The sequence below is a fragment of the Bombina bombina genome, chromosome 6 (genome assembly GCF_027579735.1).
Source record: "Bombina bombina isolate aBomBom1 chromosome 6, aBomBom1.pri, whole genome shotgun sequence".
NCBI classification, from domain to species: Eukaryota; Metazoa; Chordata; class Amphibia; order Anura; family Bombinatoridae; genus Bombina; species Bombina bombina.
The window spans coordinates 108,875,069-108,901,714 of NC_069504.1; the positions used below are offsets into that span (position 1 = coordinate 108,875,069).

Consider the following 26,646-nt stretch of genomic DNA (forward strand, 5'->3'; position numbering starts at 1 on the left):
TTTGATAACCTGGACTCCGTCAGGTAAATCTTCATCTCTACAGAATCTATAAGAGTCCCTAGAAAGGGAACCCTTGTGAGTGGTAACAGAGAACTCTTTTCCATGTTCACTTTCCACCCATGCGACCTCAGAAATGCTAGAACTATCTTTGTATGAGACTTTGCATTTTGAAAACTTGACGCTTGTATCAGAATGTCGTCTAAGTACGGAGCCACCGCTATGCCTCGCGGTCTTAGTACCGCCAGAAGCGAGCCCAGAACCTTTGTAAAAATTCTCGGGGCCGTAGCTAACCCGAAGGGAAGAGCTACAAACTGGTAATGCCTGTCTAGAAAGGCAAACCTTAGGTACCGATAATGATCTTTGTGAATCGGTATGTGAAGGTAGGCATCCTTTAAGTCCACTGTGGTCATATACTGACCCTCTTGGATCATGGGTAGGATGGTTCGAATAGTCTCCATTTTGAACGATGGAACTCTTAGGAATTTGTTTAAGATCTTTAAGTCCAAGATTGGTCTGAAGGTTCCCTCTTTCTTGGGAACCACAAACAGATTTGAGTAAAATCCTTGCCCTTGTTCCGTCTGCGGAACTGGGTGGATCACCCCCATTACTAGGAGGTCTTGTACACAGTGAAGAAAAGCCTCTTTCTTTATTTGGTTTGCTGATAACCTTGAAAGATGAAATCTCCCTTGTGGAGGAGAAGCTTTGAAGTCCAGAAGGTATCCCTGAGATATAATCTCCAACGCCCAGGGATCCTGGACATCTCTTGCCCAAGCCTGGGCGAAGAGAGAAAGTCTGCCCCCCACTAGATCCGTTTCCGGATAGGGGGCCCTCTCTTCATGCTGTCTTAGGGGCAGAAGTAGGCTTTCTGGCCTGCTTGCCCTTGTTCCAGGACTGGTTGCTTTTCCAACCCTGTCTGTAACGAGCAGCAGTTCCTCCCTGTTTTGGAGCGGAGGAAGTTGATGCTGCTCCTGCCTTGAAATTACGAAAGGCACGAAAACTAGACTGTTTGGCCTTTGATTTGGCCCTGTCCTGAGGAAGGGTGTGACCCTTACCTCCAGTAATGTCAGCAATAATCTCCTTCAAGCCGGGCCCGAATAAGGTTTGCCCTTTGAAAGGAATATTAAGCAATTTAGATTTAGAAGCTACATCTGCTGACCAGGATTTAAGCCATAGCGCTCTGCCTGAATGGCGAATCCGGAGTTCTTAGCTGTTAGTTTGGTTAAATGCACAATGGCATCCGAAACAAATGCATTAGCTAGCTTAAGGGCTTTAAGCTTGTTCAAAGTCTCATCCAATGGTGCAGTGCGAATAGCCTCTTCCAGAGACTCAAACCAGAAAGCCGCTGCAGCAGTGACGGGCGCAATGCATGCAAGGGGCTGTAATATAAAACCTTGTTGAACAAACATTTTCTTAAGGTAACCTTCTAATTTTTTATCCATTGGATCTGAGAAAGCACTAGCAACTATCCTCCACCGGAATAGTGGTACGCTTGGCTAAAGTAGAAACTGCTCCCTCCACCTTAGTGGAGTCTCGTGTGGTGGCGTCTATTGGGAACATTTTTCTAAATATCGGAGGAGGGGAAAAAGGCACACCGGGTTTATCCCACTCCTTGTTAATAATCTCTGTAAGCCTTTTAGGTATAGGAAAAACGTCAGTACACACCGGTACCGCATAGTATTTATCCAGCCTACATAATTTCTCTGGGATTGCAACCGTGTCGCAATCATTCAGAGCCGCTAATACCTCCCCTAGTAATACACGGAGGTTCTCAAGCTTAAATTTAAAATTGGAAATTTCTGAATCCGGTCTCCCTGGATCAGATCCGTCACCCACAGAATGAAGCTCTCCGTCCTCATGTTCTGCAAATTCTGACGCAGTGTCAGACATGGCCCTCATATCATCAGCGCGCTCTGTCCTTAACCTAGAGCTATCGCGCTTGCCTCTTAACTCAGGCAAATTAGATAATACTTCTTTCATAACATTAGCCATATCTTGTAAAGTGATTTGTAAGTGCCTTGATGTGCTTGGCGCCACAATCTCACGCACCTCCTGAGCGGGAGGCAAAGGTACTGACACGTGAGGAGAGTTAGGCGGCATAACTTCCCCCTCGTTGTCTGGTGATAATTTCTTTACCGGTAAAGACAGACTTTTATTTAAAGTAACATCAATACAATTGGTACACATATTTCTATTGGGCTCCACATTGGCCTTTAAACATAATGAGCAAGCAGATTCATCTGCGTCAGACATGTTTAAACAGACTAGCAATGAAGCTATCAAGCTTGGAAATTTCTTTCAATAAGTTTACAAGCAATATAAAAAACGCTGCAGCGCTTTTAAAAACACAAAAAAACTGTCACAGTTGAAATAACAACGAACTAATACGGTTATAGCAACCAATTTTAAACAGTAAATGTATGAAATTAGCAGAGGATTGCACCCATTAGCAAAAGGATGATTAACCCCTCAATACCCAAAACGGATAATCAATTTAAGATTTAACGCTTTTCTCACAGTCAAACACACTGTCACAGGTCTGCTGTGACTGATTACCTCCCTCAAAAATGAATTTTGAAGACCCCTGAGCTCTCTGGAGACGTCCTGGATCAAAGAGGAAGAAGCAGGAAGACTGTGCTAGAATTTTAACTGCGCAACAAGGCGCTAAAAAAAGGTCCCTCCCACTCATATCACAACAGTGGGAGACCTGATATAACGGTGTCTATGTAGAAATAAACGTTAGCCATGTGTAAAAAATATCATGCCCAAAAAGATTTATCACCAAAGTACCTCACAAAACGAATAACATGCCAGTAAACGTTTTTTAAAAAACAACTTTCCAGTGTTATGCAAAGTTATCACTAAGCCTGCTACCAGTCGCTTCTACTGCAGTTAAGGCTCATACATTTATTTCAGTACTAACAGTATTTAAAGTTAAATTCTAGTCCCTAGAAAATAACTCAACTGCGCATACATTTATCAGCCTGATACCAGTCGCTACTACTGCATTAAAGGCTGTACTTACGTCATATGGGTAACAGCAGTGTTTTCATAGTCAATTCCATTCCTAGAAAATATTTTACTGCACATACCTCATTTTGCTATTCCCTTCTCCGAAGATACCCCACTCCTCAGAATGTGCGAGAACAGCCAGTGGATCTTAGTTACGTCTGCTAAGATCATAGAAAAAACGCAGGCAGATTCTTCTTCTAAATACTGCCTGAGAGAACAAACAGCACACTCCGGTGCTATTTTAAAATAATAAACTTTTGATTGAAGAATGTTACTCCTATCTCCTCTCACAACCTCCTTTGTTGAGACTTGCAAGAGAATGACTGGATATGACATGTGAGGGGTGGAGCTATATAGCAGCTCTGCTTGGGTGATCCTCTTGCAACTTCCTGTTGGGAAGGAGACTATATCCCATAAGTAATGGATGACCCGTGGACTGAACACACTTAACAAGAGAAACAAAACTTTCCAAGATAACAACTTAATATCTATGGAATGTAAAGGTTCAAACGGAACCCCTTGAAGAACTGAAAGGACTAGATTTAAACTCCAGGGAGGAGTCAAAGGTCTGTAAACAGGCTTGATCCTAACCAGAGCCTGAACAAATGCTTGAACATCTGGCACAACTGCCAGTCGTTTGTGTAGTAGGACAGATAAAGCAGAAATCTGTCCCTTTAGAGAACTCGCAGATAATCCTTTATCCAAACCTACTTGTAGAAAGGAAAGAATCCTAGGAATCTTTATCTTATTCCATGGGAATCCCTTGGATTCACACCAGCAGATATATCTTTTCCATATTTTATGGTAAATCTTTCTAGTTACCGGTTTTCTGGCTTGAACCAGAGTATCTATCACGGAATCTGAAAACCCACGCTCTGATAGAATCAATCGTTCAATCTCCCAGCCGTCAGCTGGAGGGAGACCAGATTTGGATGTTCGAATGGACCCTGAACAAGAAGGTCCTGTCTCAAAGGTAGCTTCCATGGTGGAACCGATGACATATTCACCAGGTCTGCATACCAAGTCCTGCGTGGCCATGCAGGAGCTATCAAGGTCACCGAGGCCCTCTCCTGTTTGATCCTGGCTACCAGCCTGGGAATGAGAGGAAACGGTGGAAACACATAAGCTAGGTTGAAGGTCCAAGGCGCTACTAGTGCATCCACTAGAGACGCCTTGGGATCCCTGGATCTGGACCCGTAGCAAGGAACCTTGAAGTTCTGACGAGACGCCATCAGATCCATATCTGGAATGCCCCATAGTTGCGTCAACTGGGCAAAGATCTCCGGGTGGAGTTCCCACTCCCCCGGATGGAATGTCTGACGACTCAAATAATCCGCTTCCCAGTTTTCCACACCTGGAATGTGGATCGCAGATAGGTGGCAGGAGTGATTCTCCGCCCATTGTATTATTTTGGTCACTTCTTTCATCGCCAGGGAACTCCTTGTTCCCCCCTGATGAGTGAGATACGCAACAGTCGTCATGTTGTCTGACTGGAATCTTATGAATCTGGCCTTTGCTAGCTGAGGCCAAGCCCTGAGAGCATTGAATATCGCTCTTAGTTCCAGAATGTTTATCGGGAGAAGAGACTCTTCCCGGGACCACAGACCCTGAGCTTTCAGGGATTCCCAGACCGCGCCCCAGCCCACTAGGCTGGCGTCGGTCGTGACGATGACCCACTCTGGACTGCGGAAGCTCATTCCCTGGGATAGGTGATCCTGGGTTAGCCACCAACGGAGTGAGTCTCTGGTCTTCTGATCTACTTGAATCACTGGAGACAAGTCTGTATAGTCCCCATTCCTCTGTTTCAGCATGCACAGTTGTAATGGTCTTAGATGAATTCGCGCAAAAGGAACTATGTCCATTGCCGCAACCATCAAACCTACTACTTCCATGCACTGAGCTACGGAAGGACGAGGAATAGAATGAAGAACTTGACAAGCGTTTAGAAGTTTTGACTTTCTGACTTCTGTCAAGAAAATCCTCATTTCTAAGGAATCTATTATTGTTCCCAAGAAGGGAACTCTTGTCGACGGAGACAGGGAACTTTTTTCTATGTTCACCTTCCATCCATGAGATCTGAGAAAGGCCAGAACGATGTCTGAGTGAGCCTTTGCCTTTGAAAGAGACGACGCTTGTACTAGAATGTCGTCCAAGTACGGTACTACTGCAATGCCCCTTGGTCTTAGAACCGCTAGAAGGGATCCGAGTACCTTTGTGAAAATCCTTGGAGCAGTGGCTAACCCGAATGGGAGTGCCACAAACTGGTAATGTTTGTCCAGAAAGGCGAACCTTAGGAACTGATGATGTTCTTTGTGGATAGGGATATGTAGATACGCATCCTTTAGATCCACAGTAGTCATAAATTGACCTTCATACATATAGAACATAGCTTATCTGAAGGCACAGACATGTTAAACAGGCTTAAACTTGTCAGTAAAACACAAAAACCGTTTTAAAACAAAACCGTTACTGTCTCTTTAAATTTTAAACAGAGCACACTTTATTACTGAATATGTGAAAAAATATGAAGGAATTGTTCAAAATTTACCAAATTTTCACCACAGTGTCTTAAAGCATTAAAAGTATTGCACACCAATTTTCAGAGCTTTAACCCTTAAAATAACGAAACCGGAGCCGGTTACAGTTTTAACCCCTTTACAGTCCCAGCTACAGCCTTTGCTGCGACTCTACCAAGCCCAGAGGGGAATACGATACCAAATGACGCCTTCTAGGAACTTTTCCAACTATTTTCAGGTCCTCACACATGCATCTGCATGTCTTGCTCTCAAAAACAACTGTGCAGTAATGGCGCGAAAATGAGGCTCAGTCTACAACTGGGAAGGCCCTTCCTGACTGGAAAAGGTGTCTAACATAGTGCCTGACGTTAAAAAACGTTCCCCAAGTTTATAAATGTGAAAAACCAGCATAAACATGTATAAAATGCCCAAATAAAGTAATCGATTTTGCCCATAAAAGTGTCTACCAGTTTTATAGCCCATATTAAGCCCTTTATTCTGCTTGAGACTAAGAAAATGGCTTAACGGTCCCCATGAGGGGAAATGACAGCCTTCCAGCATTACACAGTCTTGTTAGAAATATGGCTAGTCATACCTTAAGCAGAAAAGTCTGCTAACTGTTTCCCCCAACTGAAGTTACTTCATCTCAACAGTCCTATGTGGAAACAGCAAAGGATTTTAGTTACTGTCTGCTAAAATCATCTTCCTCTCACAAACAGAATTCTTCATCTTTTTCTGTTTCAAAGTAAATAGTACATACCAGCACTATTTTAAAATAACAAACTCTTGATAGTAGAATAAAAAAACTACAACTAAACACCACATACTTTTAACCATCTCCGTGGAGATGTTGCCTGTGCAACGGCAAAGAGAATGACTGGGGTGGGCGGAGCCTAGGAGGGACTATATGGCCAGCTTTGCTGGGACTCTTTGCCATTTCCTGTTGGGGAAGAGATATTCCCACAAGTAAGGATGACGCCGTGGACCGGACACACCAATGTTGGAGAAATTATTTACAAAAAAAATTAAAAAATTAAACTTGCACACTTCAGAAAGAACATATTTAAAAAAACAAAAATCCTTTCCAATTTACTTCTATTATCAAATTGTGCACGGTCATTTTATATGTGCAAGGTCTGAGGCAAAAGCTCCTACTGAACATGTTCAAGATATCACAGTATATCAGGGCTGCAACAACTAATCGGTAAGATTGATCATAAAAATAGTTGTCAAAGAAACTCATTATCAATTAGGTGGTCAGCGATTAGTTGGTTAATTTACAGCACCAGCTGCTTCAATCCGATGAACTCCTGAACATGGTATTGTGCAAGCATTTTTATTTTTTTATTTTTTTTCTATCCGATTAATCGGATGATTATTGTCCGATTAATCGGATGGAAAAAAGATTAAAAAAATAAATAAATTCAATTTTTTTTGCACAATCTTAGTTGCAGTAGATCATCAGATTAAAGCAGCTGGTGTTGTGCAACTGACCAACTAATCGCTGACCACCTAATTGATAATGAGATTTGTTGACAACTATTTTTATGATCAAACTTACCGATTAGTTGTTGCAGCCCTGCAGTATATACGTATATGAAGCTGTGATTGGCTAATCTGACTGTTATGTAGATAGTGGATGTAGAGGCGCAGGTCCTTGGCAGGTCCTGTGCCTCTACATCCACTATCTACCTATCTATAAACAGTCCCTTGGGAGAGACTGATAGAAGGCCGCGGTCAATACAGAGGGGAGTACTATTCTCAAATTATTCTTGTCATTCCTGTACAGTTGTTGTTGTTATAACATCTAATTTACCTGTATAGTGTCAGTGTTTGTTAATTTGACTGTTATCCCACTCTTTGTAACACTTTTGATATGTTAGCTGAGTATTTGATTTTAGGCTGTTAAAAAAGTTCTGTATTTTTGTAATAATATTTCTTGTCATTAGATATGTAATTTTCAAGCTTTGTCAATACTTGCTATAATTCATAAATTTATAGTTGACTAATGACATAACTTCAGCCTCCTCCAAATTCTATTGTCTGTTTATTTTAACTTATCTCACCCTGACCTGGCCTAAATCACATTGCCCCAATTTGCCTTTTTGACTATCTGTGATGTCATTAACTGATTTAGTGGACCCAGCTGACTGCTCTGCGCTAGAAATGTAATACTTGTATGGGGTAGCATAGCAAGGGGGTCGCATAGCATTGCAGTTAGCTTTATCTTATTATCATATGCTGGTATTTCTTAAAGGGACACTGAACCCAAACTTTTTCTTTCGAGATTCAGATATAGCATGCAATAAATTCATCCACCAATAAAAACGTGCTGTCCAAGGGTCTCAACCAAAATAAAAACTTAGATGCCTTCTTTTTCAAATAAAGATAGCAAGATAACAAAGAAAAAATGATAATAGGAGTAAATTCTTTATTCTCTTGCTATCTTTATTTGAAATGCAAGAATTTAATGTTCTAATTTACTCCTATTATCAATTTTTCTTTGTTATCTTGCTATCTTTATTTGAAAAAGAAGGCATCTAAGTTTTTATTTTGGTTGAGTCCCCTGGACAGCACGTTTTTATTGGTGGATGAATTTATCCACCAATCAGCAAGGACAACCCAGGTTGTTCACCAAAAATGGGCCAGCATCTGACCTTACATTCTTGCATTTCAAATAAAGATACCAAGAGAATAAAGAAAACATGATAATAGGAATAAATTAGAAAGTAGCTTAAAATGTCATGCTCTATCTGAATCATGAAAGAAAAAATTTAGGTTCAATGTCCCTTTTAAGTGAGGCATTACAAATTAGGCAAAATAATTATACAAAAATTGAACAAAGAACAAGACACAAGGCAAGTTATGTTGCAATAATGTTGTTCCATGTGTTTCACAGATTTTTGTTTAAATGCTCCATAGCTTCTTGTCCTTTTCTTTTCTATACAACAAACTATTGTTTTCATTTACTCCTTCCCTCGCCACCTGCATTATACAATGGCCCATCTGTTTTATCTTCACCTCACTTTTGCTCTCATGACCTTCACACATTCCTAAAATCAATCTCTCCTTCCTACACAACATACCAAAAACTCTCTCAATACTGCAAATCCTCTTCATCATCCATTCCGTGGCTCTCTCCTTCAGACACAGCCTCCCTTGCTGGATTGTCACATGGGGGTCTCTACTTCTGCCACACACTAGATCTGGAAACAGACAAGGAGGTGGTGTAGGTATTTTATTTTCCTCTCATTGCTCCTTTCAACACATATAACCCATTTCTTCCTTCACATTTCATTCCTTTGAAACCCACATGATCCGCCTAATCTCTCCCCTCTTTTTATATGTTGCGGTTATATATTGCCCTCTGGCTCCTCAGTTCAATTTATTGGTCATTCTTATTTCCTCTCCTCAGAAATCCCTGCCCTCAATCTTGGGGACTTCAACCTCCCTATTGACAATCCCACTGCCCCTGGAGCCACAAAATTTCTCCAGCTCACTTCCTCTTACGGTCACAATGGACAGACTCTCCCACTCACAAAAATGGACACTCCCTTGAAATGATTTTCAGCTATTGATGCACTCTCTCAAACTTCACAAATTCCCCTTTTCCTCTTTCTAAATGCCATCTCCTCACCTGCAACATCAAAGCACTTCATACTACTCTCCATCCTTCTAACCTTCACACCAAGCTCCAAAGAAGAATTAAGTCAGTAACATCATTCAAACTCTCAAACCTCTGCTCTCTTCCATCTCCTCCTTTTCCTTCTGTGACTGACCTATCTGTCTTTACAACTCCACTCTTACATTGATCCTTGACACCTCCTACCATAGCTCGAAAATCATGCACTCATCCTCAGCTCTGGCATACTCCTCTAACATGCTACCTACGCAGATGTTCCCAAACTGCAGAGCAACATTGAAAAAAGCTCTATAAATCTTTAAGATTACATATATATATATATATGCTGCGGAATCTGTTGGCACTCTACAAATACCTGATAATAATATATATATATATATATATATATATATATAGAGAGAGAGAGAGAGAGAGAGAGAATATCAAAGGATGTTACCAGCGCTCAGTCTTACCACCAAAACAAAACTGATGTAACCTACTATGGTACCTGTAGTGATTGATCCTGATAGGTTTTAGTGTTTGTTTGAGGAGTATGCGAAATGTGGGATGTGTAAGTTCCCTACACACTCGTGGGACTGAAAGGTGTGGGTATTGAGCAGCTTGAATATACGATTCAGTGTACCCCTGACACTGTAAAAAATATATATAAAAGAGAGTCAATATCGAAAGGAATTCAGCGCTACAAAAAATACCTAATGTAATAGTTTGTAAGTGATATTATATCAAATGTTTCATAAGTATCAGTTATTATAGAAACAAACAGTCAATATATGTCTCTAAATAGAGAAAAGAGTCCTGGATTGCCAAGATGAAATGCAACAAAAGGGCAATTGGAGTAATGGATTTTTGGATATGCAAGTTCCTGGTTAATTTCACATTCAGGCACACAAACTATATCATAAAATGTCAATAGCAATAGTGGTGATCGAACAGCAGCTGAGGACTCTAAAAGACAAGTGGTATTCTCTTACCAGAGGGTACCTCAATCATATGAGGTAATGTCTGTGTATGTGGTATAAATTTCTCCGGTCTGTTATGGTTTCTCCTCCTGTCTTGGAAGTTGTCCTGTTAGGTGTCTTCTGTGCGAACTTGTGTATGGCCCTTTTCCCCTTTGGAGAACTCCCGGTCTTTAGGGTTGTTAGCTTGGTGTCTCCCCGCAGTATGGTAGTTCAATTATGGATCTTGGCTCTCACCGGATTCGATGTAATTTAGGCAAGGAAGAAAGAAGAAAAATACATAGCGTGATACTGTATAGATAAAAATGTATTATGTTTAGAACTCAAATAGGAAATGCACTCACATAAAATGACCTCAATCAATATGAGGTAAGTAAAAGATGTGTAGATATATTTTTATACACCTTACACAGGTGTTGCTTAGAGCAGATATTTCTTTCTTGTGATTGAATAGTTGAGACGTAAGGACTGCAGGTGAAACAAGTCCCAAGTGTATCTTAGAGTGTCCCAAAGATACCAATGAGGGTCATATGGTGATAGTAGCACTGCACGTATGTACAAATGTACAGGCTAAAGTTGGTAAAACAAATGAAACCAAGACTCTGAGTATATATACACACAGGCTGCTGCTGGGATGAAGGAAGCAGCTAGTAGCTATATTAAGCTATGTGCTGGTGAAAATTAGAACACAGTAGGTTCTGCCCCTATTATTATTAGGAACAAGTGTTGCAATATACAAGGAAGACTTGGTAAAAATGATGCATGTATGTGTTGCCTGCTCGAGTGGAATTGCTATAGTAAGTATACTGTCTGGGCGTATCTTGTATGGGAGAAGTATGGACAGACAGAGTTAGTTGGTCTGAATATCTCCCCTGATAGGGCCCGTATAACAACTATGTGCAATAGGCAGAGCGAAGTGTGGATGTGTCAAGTGTTGAAGCTGTAAATGTAGCGTTTAGCGTCGTGTGACGGCACTCAGAAGTGCCGCTGACAAAAGTCAGGTAAAGCGTACGGTTAGCAAGTCTAAACAGCCGCTTTAATGGACTGTTAGTCAAAAGTTCATGGAACAGCTGCTGAGGAAAAAAGAGCAAAGCCACACTCTCTAAATATAATCCTTACGCGTTTCGAAGCGTTAGACGTGCTTCTTCATCAGAGGAAGTTGTGGCTTGCTTTGCGGAAATGGCTGTACTTTAAAGGGCTTCAAGTGGGCGTCTTTTTTTCCTTTCACGTGATGACGTGAGGCGCGGCTGTTCTGTATTGTCCGTGTGTGCTGGTGTTGTCATGGTGACGGTTTGTATATATTTACGTAACTGTCAGTGTGAAAGGGTGAGGAGAAATGGTTTTAAGTGGAAGCGAGGAAAGGCTTACGAGAACAAGAATGTCTAGCTGTCTGAAGCAAGGCTAGACACCAGTGATAGGACTCTCTGGGAGGCGATAATAAATACTTCCTTATTCTGAAAGATCAGTTTGTGTCTAAACAGGCTTGTATTCTACAGACAAGATTACTCTCTGGTGTGACCTGTAGCTGCCTGTATGGTGTTGGTAGATATAGTCCCCTATTGAAATATCTCTAATAAAAAGGTTGGAGGAGTGTTCTATTTACTCAGCTAGGGTTGTGTTAAATTCCAGTGATGAGCTGGAGTTTTTTAATATATATATAGGAAAACTGGGCATAAGGAATATAAGAATATAATATATTGTTTAGTAAATACTAATTGTTAGACTATGGGTACTTAAAGAAACATCCCTGACTGAGATACATCAACTCTTCATTTTGGATAGTATCAGATTTGTTCTGGAAAAGAACTATTTCCTATTTGATGGGAAATTCTTTCTACAAACCAGCGGGACAGCTATGGGGACCATTATGGCCCCCAGCTATGCGAACCTCTTTATGGGAGAATGGGAAAAGACTTACATATATACCAACAACCCGTTTATGCACAATGTGATATGGTGGGGAAGGTATATTGATGACATTGTGGTCATATGGGAAGGAGATGAAAAAACAAGCAATGAATTCATCCAATATCTAAACACAAATATCTATAACCTTAAATTCACGTCCAAAATTTCAAATACAAGTATTGAATATCTAGACCTAGTGTTATTCCATGAAAATGAGAAGATCCTAACAAAACTATACACTAAAGAAACCGACTAACGGCTATCTTAGAGCAGACAGTGGTCATTATCGACCTTGGATAAATAACATTCAGTTTGGACAATTTCAGAGAGTACGTAGAAACTGCTAGAAAATAAACGATTATAACACAGAATCAGAAATTTTACAAACCAAATTTATCGAAAAGAAATACCCAAAAAAACTAATTGAAAACTCTCGAAACAAAGTGAGACGACTTGAAAGAAAAAATTTGTTACAAGGTCAAAATAAAAACCGTACTGACAAACCACAAAATATTTCTTTGATTACAACATACAACGAAGCCGCCCCGGAAATTAAAAAGATCTTAAGAAAGTTTTGGCCAATACTACAGCAGGCCAAACTTCTGAAGAATACCATAGGACCAGCACCAAAAATAATCTTCAGAAAAAATCTAAACTTCAAACAAATGCTGGCCTCCAGCCAAATGAGAAAAAAGTCTGGAGATAACTGGCTAACTGAAAAAAGCAAAGGCTTTTTTAAATGGAATCGTTTGAATTGTAAAGGATGTGAGCACGCATATGACCCAAAAAAAACGACGAAATCGATACAGTCCAAGACATTCCCACACAAAAAATGCAACATCAACAGACTTACCAACTGCAAGACCACCTTTGTGGTATACCTACTTGAATGCCTGTGTAAACTTCAATACATCGGACGCACAAAAAGGACTTACAAAACTAGACTTTTGGAGCATCTGAAAAACATAGAAGAAGGCTATAAAGATCATAGCTTATCCAGACACTTCAAATTTTTCCATCAAAAAAACCCCTCACTCCTAAGAGGCACTATCCTTGAACATGTTCTAACCCCAGCTAGAGGAGGGGACAGATTCCAAAAATTGAGACAAAGAGAATCATACTGGATTCATTACATGGGCACTATGACCCCAGGAGGAATGAATGAAGATATAGACCTAGCAGCTTTCCTCTAACCCACTTCCCCTCATCATCATTGTGCTGCAAATTACCTAAAATGCGAATCACTAGTCATTTGCTCTCAACACAGGTTCCATTTGGACATTACAGAAAAGACACATCACTAATTTCCTTAATATTTATTGTAAATAATTATTATCATTATTTCTTCCATCCAAAAATGGAAACACTAAGGCCCCTTACCTCAAGACAATCATAAAACATAAGCAGGGGGTACCCATAGTCTAACAATTAGTATTTACTAAACAATATATTATATTCTTATATTCCTTATGCCCAGTTTTCCTATATATATATTAAAAAACTCCAGCTCATCACTGGAATTTAACATAACCCTAGCTGAGTAAATAGAACACTCCTCCAACCTTTTTATTAGAGATATTTCAATAGGGGACTATATCTACCAACACCATACAGGCAGCTACAGGTCACACCAGAGAGTAATCTTGTCTGTAGAATACAAGCCTGTTTAGACACAAACTGATCTTTCAGAATAAGGAAGTATTTATTATCACCTCCCAAAGAGTCCTATCACTGGTGTCTAGCCTTGCTTCAGACAGCTAGACATTCTTGTTCTCGTAAGCCTTTCCTCGCTTCCACTTAAAACCATTTCTCCTCCTCACCCTTTCACACTGACAGTTACGTAAATATATACAAACCGTCACCATGACAACACCAGCACACACGGACAATACAGAACAGCCGCGCCTCACGTCATCACGTGAAAGGAAAAAAGACGCCCACTCGAAGCCCTTTAAAGTACAGCCATTTCCGCAAAGCAAGCCACAACTTCCTCTGATGAAGAAGCACGTCTAACGCTTCAAAACGCGTAAGGATTATATTTAGAGAGTGTGGCTTTGCTCTTTTTTCCTCAGCGGCTGTTCCATGAACTTTTGACTAACAGTCCATTAAAGCGGCTGTTTAGACTTGCTAACCGTACGCTTTACCTGACTTTTGTCAGCGGCACTTTTGAGTGCCGTCACACGACGCTAAACGCTACATTTACAGCTTCAACACTTGACACATCCACACTTCGCTCTGCCTATTGCACATAGTTGTTATACGGGCCCTATCAGGGGAGATATTCAGACCAACTAACTCTGTCTGTCCATACTTCTCCCATACAAGATACGCCCAGACAGTATACTTACTATAGCAATTCCACTCAAGCAGGCAACACATACATGCATCATTTTTACCAAGTCTTCCTTGTATATTGCAACACTTGTTCCTAATAATAATAGGGGCAGAACCTACTGTGTTCTAATTTTCACCAGCACATAGCTTAATATAGCTACTAGCTGCTTCCTTCATCCCAGCAGCAGCCTGTGTGTATATATACTCAGAGTCTTGGTTTCATTTGTTTTACCAACTTTAGCCTGTACATTTGTACATACGTGCAGTGCTACTATCACCATATGACCCTCATTGGTATCTTTGGGACACTCTAAGATACACTTGGGACTTGTTTCACCTGCAGTCCTTACGTCTCAATTATTCAATCACAAGAAAGAAATATCTGCTCTAAGCAACACCTGTGTAAGGTGTATAAAAATATATCTACACATCTTTTACTTACCTCATATTGATTGAGGTCATTTTATGTGAGTGCATTTCCTATTTGAGTTCTAAACATAATACATTTTTATCTATACAGTATCACGCTATGTATTTTTCTTCTTTCTTCCTTGCCTAAATTACATCGAATCCGGTGAGAGCCAAGATCCATAATTGAACTACCATACTGCGGGGAGACACCAAGCTAACAACCCTAAAGACCGGGAGTTCTCCAAAGGGGAAAAGGGCCATACACAAGTTCCCACAGAAGACACCTAACAGGACAACTTCCAAGACAGGAGGAGAAACCATAACAGACCGGAGAAATTTATACCACATACACAGACATTACCTCATATGATTGAGGTACCCTCTGGTAAGAGAATACCACTTGTCTTTTAGAGTCCTCAGCTGCTGTTCGATCACCACTATTGCTATTGACATTTTATGATATAGTTTGTGTGCCTGAATGTGAAATTAACCAGGAACTTGCATATCCAAAAATCCATTACTCCGATTGCCCTTTTGTTGCATTTCATCTTGGCAATCCAGGACTCTTTTCTCTATTTAGAGACGTATATTGACTGTTTGTTTCTATAATAACTGATACTTATGAAACATTTGATATAATATCACTTACAAACTATTACATTAGGTATTTTTTGTAGCGCTGAATTCCTTTCGATATTGACTCTCTTTTATATATATATATATATATATATCCACAGAAGAATTAAGTCAGTAACACATTTAACATTTTTAGGAATATATATATATATATATATATTTCCACTGTGTATCTGCACTCACAATTCAAAGATAGTCAGCGACCAGGGTGCTCAGTCAAAATTTCAATAAGTATCAACAAGGTAGGGACTGCACTCACTGGATTCAGTTCAAATAAAACCTTATTTATTCAATGGTGACGTTTCGGGGTATGCAAACCCCTTCCTCAGACCAAACACAGTGCACAAGAAACAAAGTGACTTTAAACCCAAATAAACCCCTCCCATATTACATTCCAAGAAATTGCGCCAAAACCGTATCCATGGAGACCAGGTAGTTACCTGGCAACCATGTTACATATACAATTTAAGGCATTCAAATAACAGTGGTGTGATTATTACTTCCTAACTGTTAATAAGACAAAAAGAAACACCAGTGTGTAAACACTTATGTGTATAAAAACTGTGAAGACATCATGCTTAATATATACCTTTAAAATTCAGTATATCAAATCATATACAATATAGGTAAAATCTTTTTAGTAAATATATAAATAGGCTTACCATAATTTTTAGAGGTGAAACTGGGACCACCTGGTGCGGTGCCAGTGGGGCTGTGGTCAGGAGCGCGGTCAAGGGGGCGTGGCAATTACCAGACCTTTAAAAGTAGTAGCTTTTATGTGTGTAATGTTTCGTGAATACGCTACCCTTCCTCAGTCAAACAAGTGAATCACACAGTTTAAATAGACCATAACACCACCCCTAGTGAAAAAGGCACCATTACGTTGTCATGGCAAATAAATCATTAATCTAAATCTCAGATTCTAAATAATGCCAAATATCAAGCATAATTATCACTTTCATAATTATCAATTTCACAATTTAATATCTGCAGTGTAATATGTGTTTTATGTGTCTAATTAAGGAACAGAGCCAAATACTGATAAGGCATAAATACAACATTGAATGAAAGTAAAAAAGAAACACGTACTTGCTAAAGCTGTTTAAGAGGCTACGCTATACCATAATGCAGGAAGATTATAGCCAAAATGCTATCTTGCATGAATAAAGCAAGATCCCCGCCAAATATCCTGCCTGTCTGTACTTCCTAGTCATACCCATATGATTCCCCTAAAGGTGTATTACCGGCAATGTCAGCAGGGGTCGGGGGGTGTTAAATTCTTAGAAAAATAAACCAAGTAGTACTACAAAATTAAAAAAAACCTATGCTGCTCACTCAGCCTGTTTTACTAAATGTAAACTTTGAAGGACACGAACGTTAAGCTAAGCAGGGCTGTATGTAACAAAGTACCAGCATCCAACTATGCTGGAGAGCCACAGTCTAGTCATTTTGAATAATGTGTCCAGGTTTCAGGTGGTCTGAAACCCGGACACATGATTTGAAACCTGGAGGTGGCAACCCTACTGGGACAGAATGAACAACTGGGTGGGACACTGGGACAGCGCCTCCAAACCGGGACAATCCCAGTAAAAGTGGGACTTCTGGTAAGCCTATATATAAACCCCTCTGCAACAACATAGCTTATATGTTCAAGTTTACACACTAATCAGTGTATTATTCGGCACCAGATAATGTTAGGCTATTTAGACACATAGTTACAGTTTGCGTGGCTAAATGCAATTATTGCAAAGATGAGCTTCATATTTAGTGCTAGAGAGAATAAATGTTATCATTTAATATAGACATTTAACCTTTGCTCAGTGAGTTAGAGATTAGTGGAATGATCATATCGGATTAGGTATAATATTAGTTGCTCACTGTATATTATGAATTGCTGCTAATCGTTCACCAGCTGCTGCGCTGTTCAAAGAGTCTATAGTGTGTCAGTTGGGCGCAAGTTACAGACTCAGCCAATCAACGGCTTGTTTAGTCAGCCGCATGGCTCATTAGCATACCGTGACGTCACCGGGCTTTGCAACTAGACTCTGTAGTAGCGTGGCTAATTTGCATATTGAGATCGTACCTGTCAAAGCGTGATTTTCAATAATGTTTATGCTCAGTGTTTATGTGCTTTGTAGTGCTAACGTGGTGTCCTAATTTTGCAAGCGTAGTTCATAAGTTATATGTTGGAGCCCAACATTTACCTTGTATGCCGTATGTGTGATTATAGCGGGACCGATTAGGGACACAAAAATGTCAAACAGCCCCTGTTAGATCAATGCCTATCTTAGTTGGTTAGTCACCTGTGTGAGTGTAATAATGCTAATATAGGACTCCTGTGTGTTTAGGTTTGATATCATATGGGACTGCAGGGAATGTTCCATCACTAACACTGTGTTCCATGTTTGTTGTATATAGGCAATATTATTATAAAAAGGTCTATCAGTGCTACCAGATGATAGATGTTATAAGGGGTATATAATATCACTGATCCCTGTTTAGTGTCTATTCATCATGATATTCTGGATCAATAAGTTAAGTGCCTAACCAAGATATGCCATCATAGTTATAATTGCACCTCATATATTAGTCATCATATGTTAATATAACCCATACTGTGTTAGAGGTAAAGTAAGTTATATGCCATGTGCCTCCCCAAACTAGGGGTATATTTAGTTATAGACCTCATAGATAATCATTGGTCTGTCCCATCACAAGTGGCAATCATGGTAAACATAGTACTTTTTACAACTATATGCAGTCCATCATTAGTATGACCTTATAAAATAGCATAAACGACTGTTAGTCAATATAAATAGCCAGAATTACGTATGAACATCAATATCAGGTATATTGTTCCTGGAAGTTGAATTAGTGTTGACTAACAGTCGTTTATGCTATTTTATAAGGTCATACTAATGATGGACTGCATATAGTTGTAAAAAGTACTATGTTTACCATGATTGCCACTTGTGATGGGACAGACCAATGATTATCTATGAGGTCTATAACTAAATATACCCCTAGTTTGGGGAGGCACATGGCATATAACTTACTTTACCTCTAACTCAGAACACAGTATGGGTTATATTAACATATGATGACTAATATATGAGGTGCAATTATAACTATGATGGCATATCTTGGTTAGGCACTTAACTTATTGATCCAGAATATCATGATGAATAGACACTAAACAGGGATCAGTGATATTATATACCCCTTATAACATGTATCATCTGGTAGCACTGATAGACCTTTTTATAATAATATTGCCTATATACAACAACCATGGAACACAGTGTTAGTGATGGAACATTCCCTGCAGTCCCATATGATATCAAACCTAAACACACAGGAGTCCTATATTAGCATTATTACACTCACAAAGGTGACTAACCAACTAAGATAGGCATTGATCTAACAGGGGCTGTTTGACATTTTTGTGTCCCTAATCGGTCCCGCTATAATCACACATACGGCATACAAGGTAAATGTTGGGCTCCAACATATAACTTATGAACTACGCTTGCAACATTAGGACACCACATTAGCACTACAAAGCACATAAACACTGAGCATAAACAGTATTGAAAATCACGCTCTGACAGGTACGATCTCAATATGCAAATTAGCCACGCTACTACAGAGTCTAGTTGCAAAGCCCGGTGACGTCACGGTATGCTAATGAGCCATGCGGCTGACTAAACAAGCCGTTGATTGGCTGAGTCTGTAACTTGCGCCCAACTGACACACTATAGACTCTTTGAACAGCGCAGCAGCTGGTGAACGATTAGCAGCAATTCATAATATACAGTGAGTAACTAATATTATACCTAATCCGATATGATCATTCCACTAATCTCTAACTCACTGAGCAAAGGTTAAATGTCTATATTAAATGATAACATTTATTCTCTCTAGCACTAAATATGAAGCTCATCTTTGCAATAATTGCATTTAGCCACGCAAACTGTAACTATGTGTCTAAATAGCCTAACATTATCTGGTGCCGAATAATACACTGATTAGTGTGTAAACTTGAACATATAAGCTATGTTGTTGCAGAGGGGTTTATATATTTACTAAAAAGATTTTACCTATATTGTATATGATTTGATATACTGAATTTTAAAGGTATATATTAAGCATGATGTCTTCACAGTTTTTATACACATAAGTGTTTACACACTGGTGTTTCTTTTTGTCTTATTAACAGTTAGGAAGTAATAATCACACCACTGTTATTTGAATGCCTTAAATTGTATGTGTAACATGGTTGCCAGGTAACTACCTGGTCTCCATGGATACGGTTGTGGCGCAATTTCTTGGAATGTAAGATGGGAGGGGTTTATTTGGGTTTAAAGTCACTTTGTTTCTTGTGCACTGTGTTTGGTCTGAGGAAGGGGTTTGCCTACCCCAAAACGTCACCATTGAATAAATAAGGTATTATTTGAACTGAATCCAGTGAGTGCAGTCCCTACTTGTTGATATATATATATATATATATATATATATATATATATATATATATATACATACATACACACAAAAGCTGTCTCTGCAATTTCCTGGGCGTCTCCGAAGTCTGATAAGAATCTGTTACGAAGTAAGCTACATATGTCCTACTGTTCTGACTTGCACAAGAGCTAATAACTGGATGACAATGTGGTACAGTATGATTATATTACAGACCATTAAGGACCTCCTCCAATTTTCAGCTAAATTGTAACTGGTACGCATCTGCGACTGCAATTATAAAAGTACTGAAACATTTCCACCTAGTTAAAAACAGTCGGGCTGTGGGCCAGGTAAAATATATTTGAGACAGTGATGTGCAGTCACTAGAGGCAGGGCTTCACCTCTCATATGGGCAAAAATATATCTTTTTTTTATTGGCTTTAAAAAAAAAAATTGCAGCTCCATTGCCCCCAGCTACATGTTGGGCAATGGAGAGGCACAAGCAGGTCTACCCACCATTACACAACATGCTGCGCCACCTACTGGATGAAAGTGGTTAAGATCATTGCATGGCCCATAACTGCTTATTTGAGGCAGTCCTTTTTGGGGTGACCCAATCCAGTGAGAGGCATTAGTAAGTGGAACTTAGGGTTGGGGCTGGATGTTTAATCATATAAAACAAAACAAAAACGGAAAAAAACTACTTTAATTTATTTTGTTGCTGTCCTGCGAAGCTGCCAGCTTTGCTAAAGTGAAAAAGAGAGTTCAGTACTTCCCCTCCAAGTGCAGTGGAATGTGCAACTGTCACTTCCTTAAAGAGCAGGAAGAGATGCAGACTTGCAGAGAGAGCAGTGTTTTTTTTGTTTTGGTTTTTTTTTAAATATTTTTTATTGAGATTCATTTTAAGGCATACAATGTTAAAATGTCAAAGCCAAATGAACAGAGAGACAATGTCAAAACATTCAATCAATAATCAAACATGAACAGAAAAGAAAGGAAAAGAGACATTTGTATGGTCTAAATATATGAGTTGTGCCTATTCCGCTATACCCTCAGAATAAGCCATGAGGCCTCTCTTGGACCTCTCAATGTTATAAGGAATATGTAAAGCTAAAGAGGGTTATTAGAAACTTTAAGAGACCACTCTTGGGTCTCAATCTATGAATCTTATTTTGTCTTTTTTAAGCATGTTAAGTTGCGCATATGTAAATAACTTCAAATATATTATAACCATCATTGAGTCTAAATATTATATCAAGGAAGTAGTATAACAAGGTAACATCTTTGGAATCACATATGTGAGACACAAAGGGGAACAATATCTAGGAGGCCACGTCCAATTAGAACGAATAATGCCTTAGAGGTAACTTTGAAGCATGCTTGTTCTCAGGCCATTTAGGGCCTGATGTTCAACTAGTATAGGGGAAATATATTCCTTATGAAAATATCTACAAGGGGTGTTAGATGTCATCACATTGACATGGTTAGTTAAAAAAGGTTTAAAGCAAGGTGAAGAACTCAATAGTATGTAAATACCACATTAACCTGCAAGATAATGTAATAACAGTCAGTTATACAAAAAACTACTAGAGATTAACGACAAGGGTGATCTCTATTTGCGCTGTCAGAGAAAAGTCGCGCTTCATGGTACATTAGCTCTCTAAAGTTCCTATATACACTCCTCTGATTGTGTCTAGTAGGAGAGGTGATTATAGACACAGCCCCTCATGGTCTGGAAAGAGAGTAACACAAACCTGTGAACCTACCATCTATAGCCACCTAGGTATAAAAGTTCAACAGTGCTATACATTGGGCTGCGCCGTTTCGGCCGCCAACAGCACAGCCTCAAAACTCTATCCCAATTGGCCATCTAAGTAGTGGAGGGAAAGGAGATAGGGACCTAACCCCAATATCGGATCTTCTAAATCTGTATATATAGATACTTAGGTGGATTGACTTCAAAATTAAGGTGAACACAAGCCATAGTGAGGAGTATTATAAGCTCCTGCTACATTTAAGAATAGGTGACCATGTCTAGTAAGTACTAAGTAACTAAAATAAAAACGTCACCCTGTAAATTAAATTTGCTATATGCAGTGAAATCCTATAGAAGGAATATGCAATCTATTGTAGAATACAGAAGTAGTACGCAATCCAAAAATGTGAACATACTAGATATCTTACAAAGCTGTCAGTGGACACAGAACAAAATTATTGGTTTATATTAGTGAGCCACGACTGAAACTACCATATATATTGCCATGACAGAATTATCTACAACTTTTTAATCCAAACATGTATATAATACACCTCAGTTATATTGTTTGAGCCAGAAAGAATCTCTAAATAAGGGTTAATATTAAGAACATTATTACCCAAACCCTTTAAACTTGTAGCAATAAGTGACAATAACTTTTATTCCCACAGAGGCTGATAGTGCCAGAGGACATATTTCTCGATGTCATGCAGCAGTCCAATTTGACATCTAAAGTCAATTAATACAGCCTTGGATATACTGGGCACTATAGAGCTGTAAGATGCTACTATTGGAAATAAACAACCACTCTATCATATGTACCGTTAAAAAAACAAAGAAACAAAAAAAGGAAGTCCATTTAATCAGGGGGTTGTGACACATAGTTACCGGCTTCTGATAGGTAATGGGTAACTGAGAGTAGCCCCAAAATTGGAGAAATTAGCCCACTCCAACTCTACTGAGGGACATATCTGACCGCTGCAACAAAAGTCTATGGGGTGAAACAAGTGTCTTGCAAAGTTCTAGGAGCTCACGGTAGTAAGAATGTCTGGTCACCATCTTGAGGGCTCCGTGGGGTGAAGAAGTCTGTGACTTCAAAATTAACAATTTGGCTGTCACTGGGTCCCCACCGCTGCGGTCAAAGAACAGCTTACCGCCTTTCCGGTCTGTGTCGTCTGTCGCAAACCGGAGCATGTCAGGGATCTCCGGTATCGCTACTCCTGTAGGAGCCTCACTCTGGTACTCAGGTCCTTCCGCTTGTGCCGATCGGGTTGCAGGAGGGAACTCTGTTGTTACTTTTGGGCCGGCTGGATCCTCCATCTTTGATTCAGGCAGAATCTGCCTATAGCTATGTGCCCTTATTAGATCACCCAATACAGCCTATTTGTCCGCACAGTTCCTTTGGTCGCCCTCCCATGCAGGTACTGGCTTTATGTGTACCCGCCAGTGAATTCCTTTTTTGAAATTATACAGGTTAGGAGCCTTTGTGTCAGCCAAGTCTGACCAGAAAGGGTTGGCGTTGCAGTAATTTTCCCTTGGCGGAGCTGCAGTGATTGTGGGTCTAAAAAGAAGCTTACATAAATCTTCCTCTAAAGTCCGAAAGTGATCACATATAGACTGCGTCAACTTGATTTCCCACTGATCTAGGGCCTCCATTTGCAAAATGTTTTTTATGTAGCTCCCCTCGAGCTCAGTCACAGTTGAAGAGTAATATTTTGTAGCATTTAGACTCCTAATATATGTCGCATAGATTGCTCAGAGAGAAAAAATACAGTCTGTAAAAGACTGCTGTACCCCGGTCACGGGGGGGGGGAGTCGAGATCTGAGGCGGCGGCGGCCTCTCCACAAGATCATAACGGGCCAGATCTGAGTCCCATAGACCATTAGCTCTGCTGCGTTAGGGTGAGAGAGCAGTGTTTTAGCCACATTTCATTGAAGTAAGTGCTGCAGCCTTAGATTTTACTGAAAGGGATTCTGTTAGTGAAAATTATAATTTAATGAATGTGGCTTAGTGTTTTTTTTTACTCTTTTACAGCAGTTTAAGGATCGTTTTTGTATTTTGTTTGCTCAAAGTTTACACCCAGTAGCTTGCTTCTGTACTGCACACTAATTTATAGTCTCACTTTCTGAACTCTCTGTAGCTCTGCTGTTTGTATGGATGAGTTGTTATTTGACAAGAGTAAGCTAGACCAACAGCATGGTAATGTAAAATGAAACCAAGCAGTTTATAATGAGTTATAGCAAATATTCTCCATTGCTCCTGTAGCTATAGTATTTCATGTAATCCAGTGATTCCTTAGGTGTATGTTGGACAACAAATAATAATTTATTAATGCTCCCATTCATATGTGCTGTTCTGTTTCAGATATTTAAAATAGATTGTAGACTATTATCATTTGATAGTCACTTAAAATATTACTTAAAAATGCAGGGGTCCCCCCCCCCCTTGTGTGTGTGTGTGTCTCTCTCTCTATCTATCCATCTCTCTCCTTATGTGTCGTTCTCCCCCATGGTCTCCGTCTCTCCCCCCCCAACTCTATCATCTCTTATGTGTCTCTCTAACCCTCTGTGTGTGATTGTGTCTCTCTTTCTCTAACCCTCTGTGTGTGATTGTGTCTCTCTCTTTCTCTCTCACCCTCTGTGTGTAATTGTGTCTCTCTCTAACCCACTGTGTGTGATTGTGTCTCTTTCTCTCTCTCTAACCCTCTGTGTGTGATTGTGTCTCTCTCTCTTTTTCGCTCTCTCTAACCCTCTGTGTGTGATTGTGCCTCTCTCTTTCTCTCTCACTAACCCTTTGTGTGTGATTGTGTGTCTCTCTCTCTTTCTCTCTAACCCTCTGTGTATGATTGTGTTTCTCTCTCTCTCTAACCTCTCTCTTTTTCTCTCTCTAACCCTCTGTGCTTGATTGTGTCTCTCTCTTTCTCTCTCTCTAACCCTCTGTGTATGATTGTGTCTCTCTCTGTCTCTCTCTCTCTCTCTCTCTAACCCTCTGTGTGTGATTGTGTCTCTCTTTCTCTAACCCTCTGTGTAAGATTGTGTCTCTTTCTCTCTCTCTAACCCTCTGTGTGTGATTGTATCTCTCTCTCTCTCTCTCTCTCTCTAACCCTCTGTGTGTGATTGTGTCTCTCTCTCTCTCTCTCTCTCTCTAACCCACTGTGTGTGATTGTGTCTCTTTCTCTCTAACCCTCTGTTTGTGATTTTGTCTCTCTTTTTCGCTCTCTCTAACCCTCTGTGTGTGATTGTGTCTCTCTCTTTCTCTCTCTTTAACCCTTTGTGTGTGATTGTGTCTCTCTCTCTCTTTCTCTCTAACCCTCTGTGTATGATTGTGTTTCTCTCTCACTCTCTCTAACCTCTCTCTTTTTCTCTCTCTAACCCTCTGTGCGTGATTGTGTCTCTCTCTTTCTCTCTCTCTCTAACCCTCTGTGTATGATTGTGTCTCTCTCTGTCTGTCTCTCTCTCTCTCTAACCCTCTGTGTGTGATTGTGTCTCTCTCTAACCCTCTGTGTGTGATTGTGTCTCTCTTTCTCTAACCCTCTGTGTGTGATTGTGTCTCTCTTTCTCTAACCCTCTGTGTGTGATTGTGTCTCTCTTTCTCTAACCCTCTGTGTGTGATTGTGTCTCTCTCGCTCTCTCTCTAACCCTCTGTGTGTGATTGTGTCTCTCTCTCTTTCTCTCTAACCCTCTGTGTGTGATTGTGTCTCTCTCGCTCTCTCTCTAACCCTCTGTGTGTGATTGTGTCTCTCTCTTTCTCTCTAACCCTCTGTGCCTCTCTCCCTCTCCCCCGTCACTCTCTCCCTCTCCCCCCGAGTGCTTTTCTGTGTTTCTGTCTACCTTTAATTTATTTAATTAATGAATTGGTAGTGCCATCTGATGGTGTGGCTTTATTTAAAGGGGTGGGGTCATGCGCCCCACCATCTTTAAATTTCACCAGCCGCCACTGGATCAAGACATTTTTATATTTACTGAATAATGAAGGAATCTATAAGCATCATTTGCAGCATTAAAGTAAAAAGTGTTTTAAACATATATTTTAATGGGCCTGGATTTCTAGATCTCATAATCAGAGCAAGCATTTTGTTATCTGGCAAGAGTTTCTGTTTACAATCCTTTAGACTAAAATCAGATGTTTACTAAGTTGACCAGTTTTCCAAGACACCATTTAAAGGGACATGAAACCCATATGTTTTCTTTCATGATTTAGAAAGAGCATGAAATTTTAAATAACTTTCCAATTTACATCTATTATCTAATTTTCTTCATTCTTTTGATATCCTTTGTGAAAATCATATCTAAATATGCTCAGTAGCTGCTGATTGGTGGCTGCACATAGATACCTCATGTGATTGGCTCACCCATGTGCATTGCTATTTATTCAACAAAGGATATCTAAAGAATGAAGGCATATCCTAGCCACTGCCTCACCAGCCTCTGACGTCACTGATTTGAGAACACATTGCGTCTCTCCTGGCTTTAGGTTGGACAAGCTTTCCTATCACTGTAAGAGGGTTTTTGAAATTTATACTAATACGACTTCAGAAAACAGAAGACCTAAGCACCAGCTCATTATTGTAATGACAGAAACAGATTTTAATGGCTGAACAGAACCAAACAACTTTATTTAACCATGCTTCAGTTCCCCACTGCTCTTGTGTTCTCCTATCATATTAAGTAAGAGGAAACAAACCAAGTATAACATACCACTTTATCAAAATAAAATTAATCTAAATATGAAACACACACTACTTTATTATATGGAATCTGAGATCACAAATTGGGCTTAGGCCAGATTCCTGCCGTCTCATTATACACCATGCGTAACCTATTGTACACCAAATTGTAGAACAAAACAACTTCAAATATTTCTTCCATGATTCTGTTAATACCATTAAATTTGAATGCAAAATGTTTACACCATATTTTCATTATTTATTTTGCCTCCAATTTATGTAATTTAGGTGTGGAAATTGTGGATTTTTCTAATTCTCAGAACTTGAAATGCTCACTTCTGAACTTGTA

The 26,646-nt window shown here is 39.7% G+C and overlaps 1 protein-coding gene across 6 annotated transcripts in view; it reads right to left on the reverse strand.

Moving 5' to 3' along the window:
- SRPK2 (SRSF protein kinase 2) overlaps positions 1-26,646 on the reverse strand; it is a 508,288-nt gene that overhangs the window by 90,123 nt on the left and 391,519 nt on the right. For 3 of the 6 annotated variants that reach the window (XR_008402804.1, XM_053716553.1, XM_053716552.1), the window contains exon 11: positions 8,612-8,731. The exons of the other annotated variants lie outside the window; for them this stretch is intronic. Coding sequence is in view for 2 of the 3 variants with exons in the window: in XM_053716553.1 (XP_053572528.1) it covers positions 8,612-8,731 (120 nt within the window). In the remaining variant the exon portion in view is untranslated. The remainder of the gene's footprint in view (positions 1-8,611; positions 8,732-26,646) is intronic. 6 annotated transcript variants of the gene reach the window in all.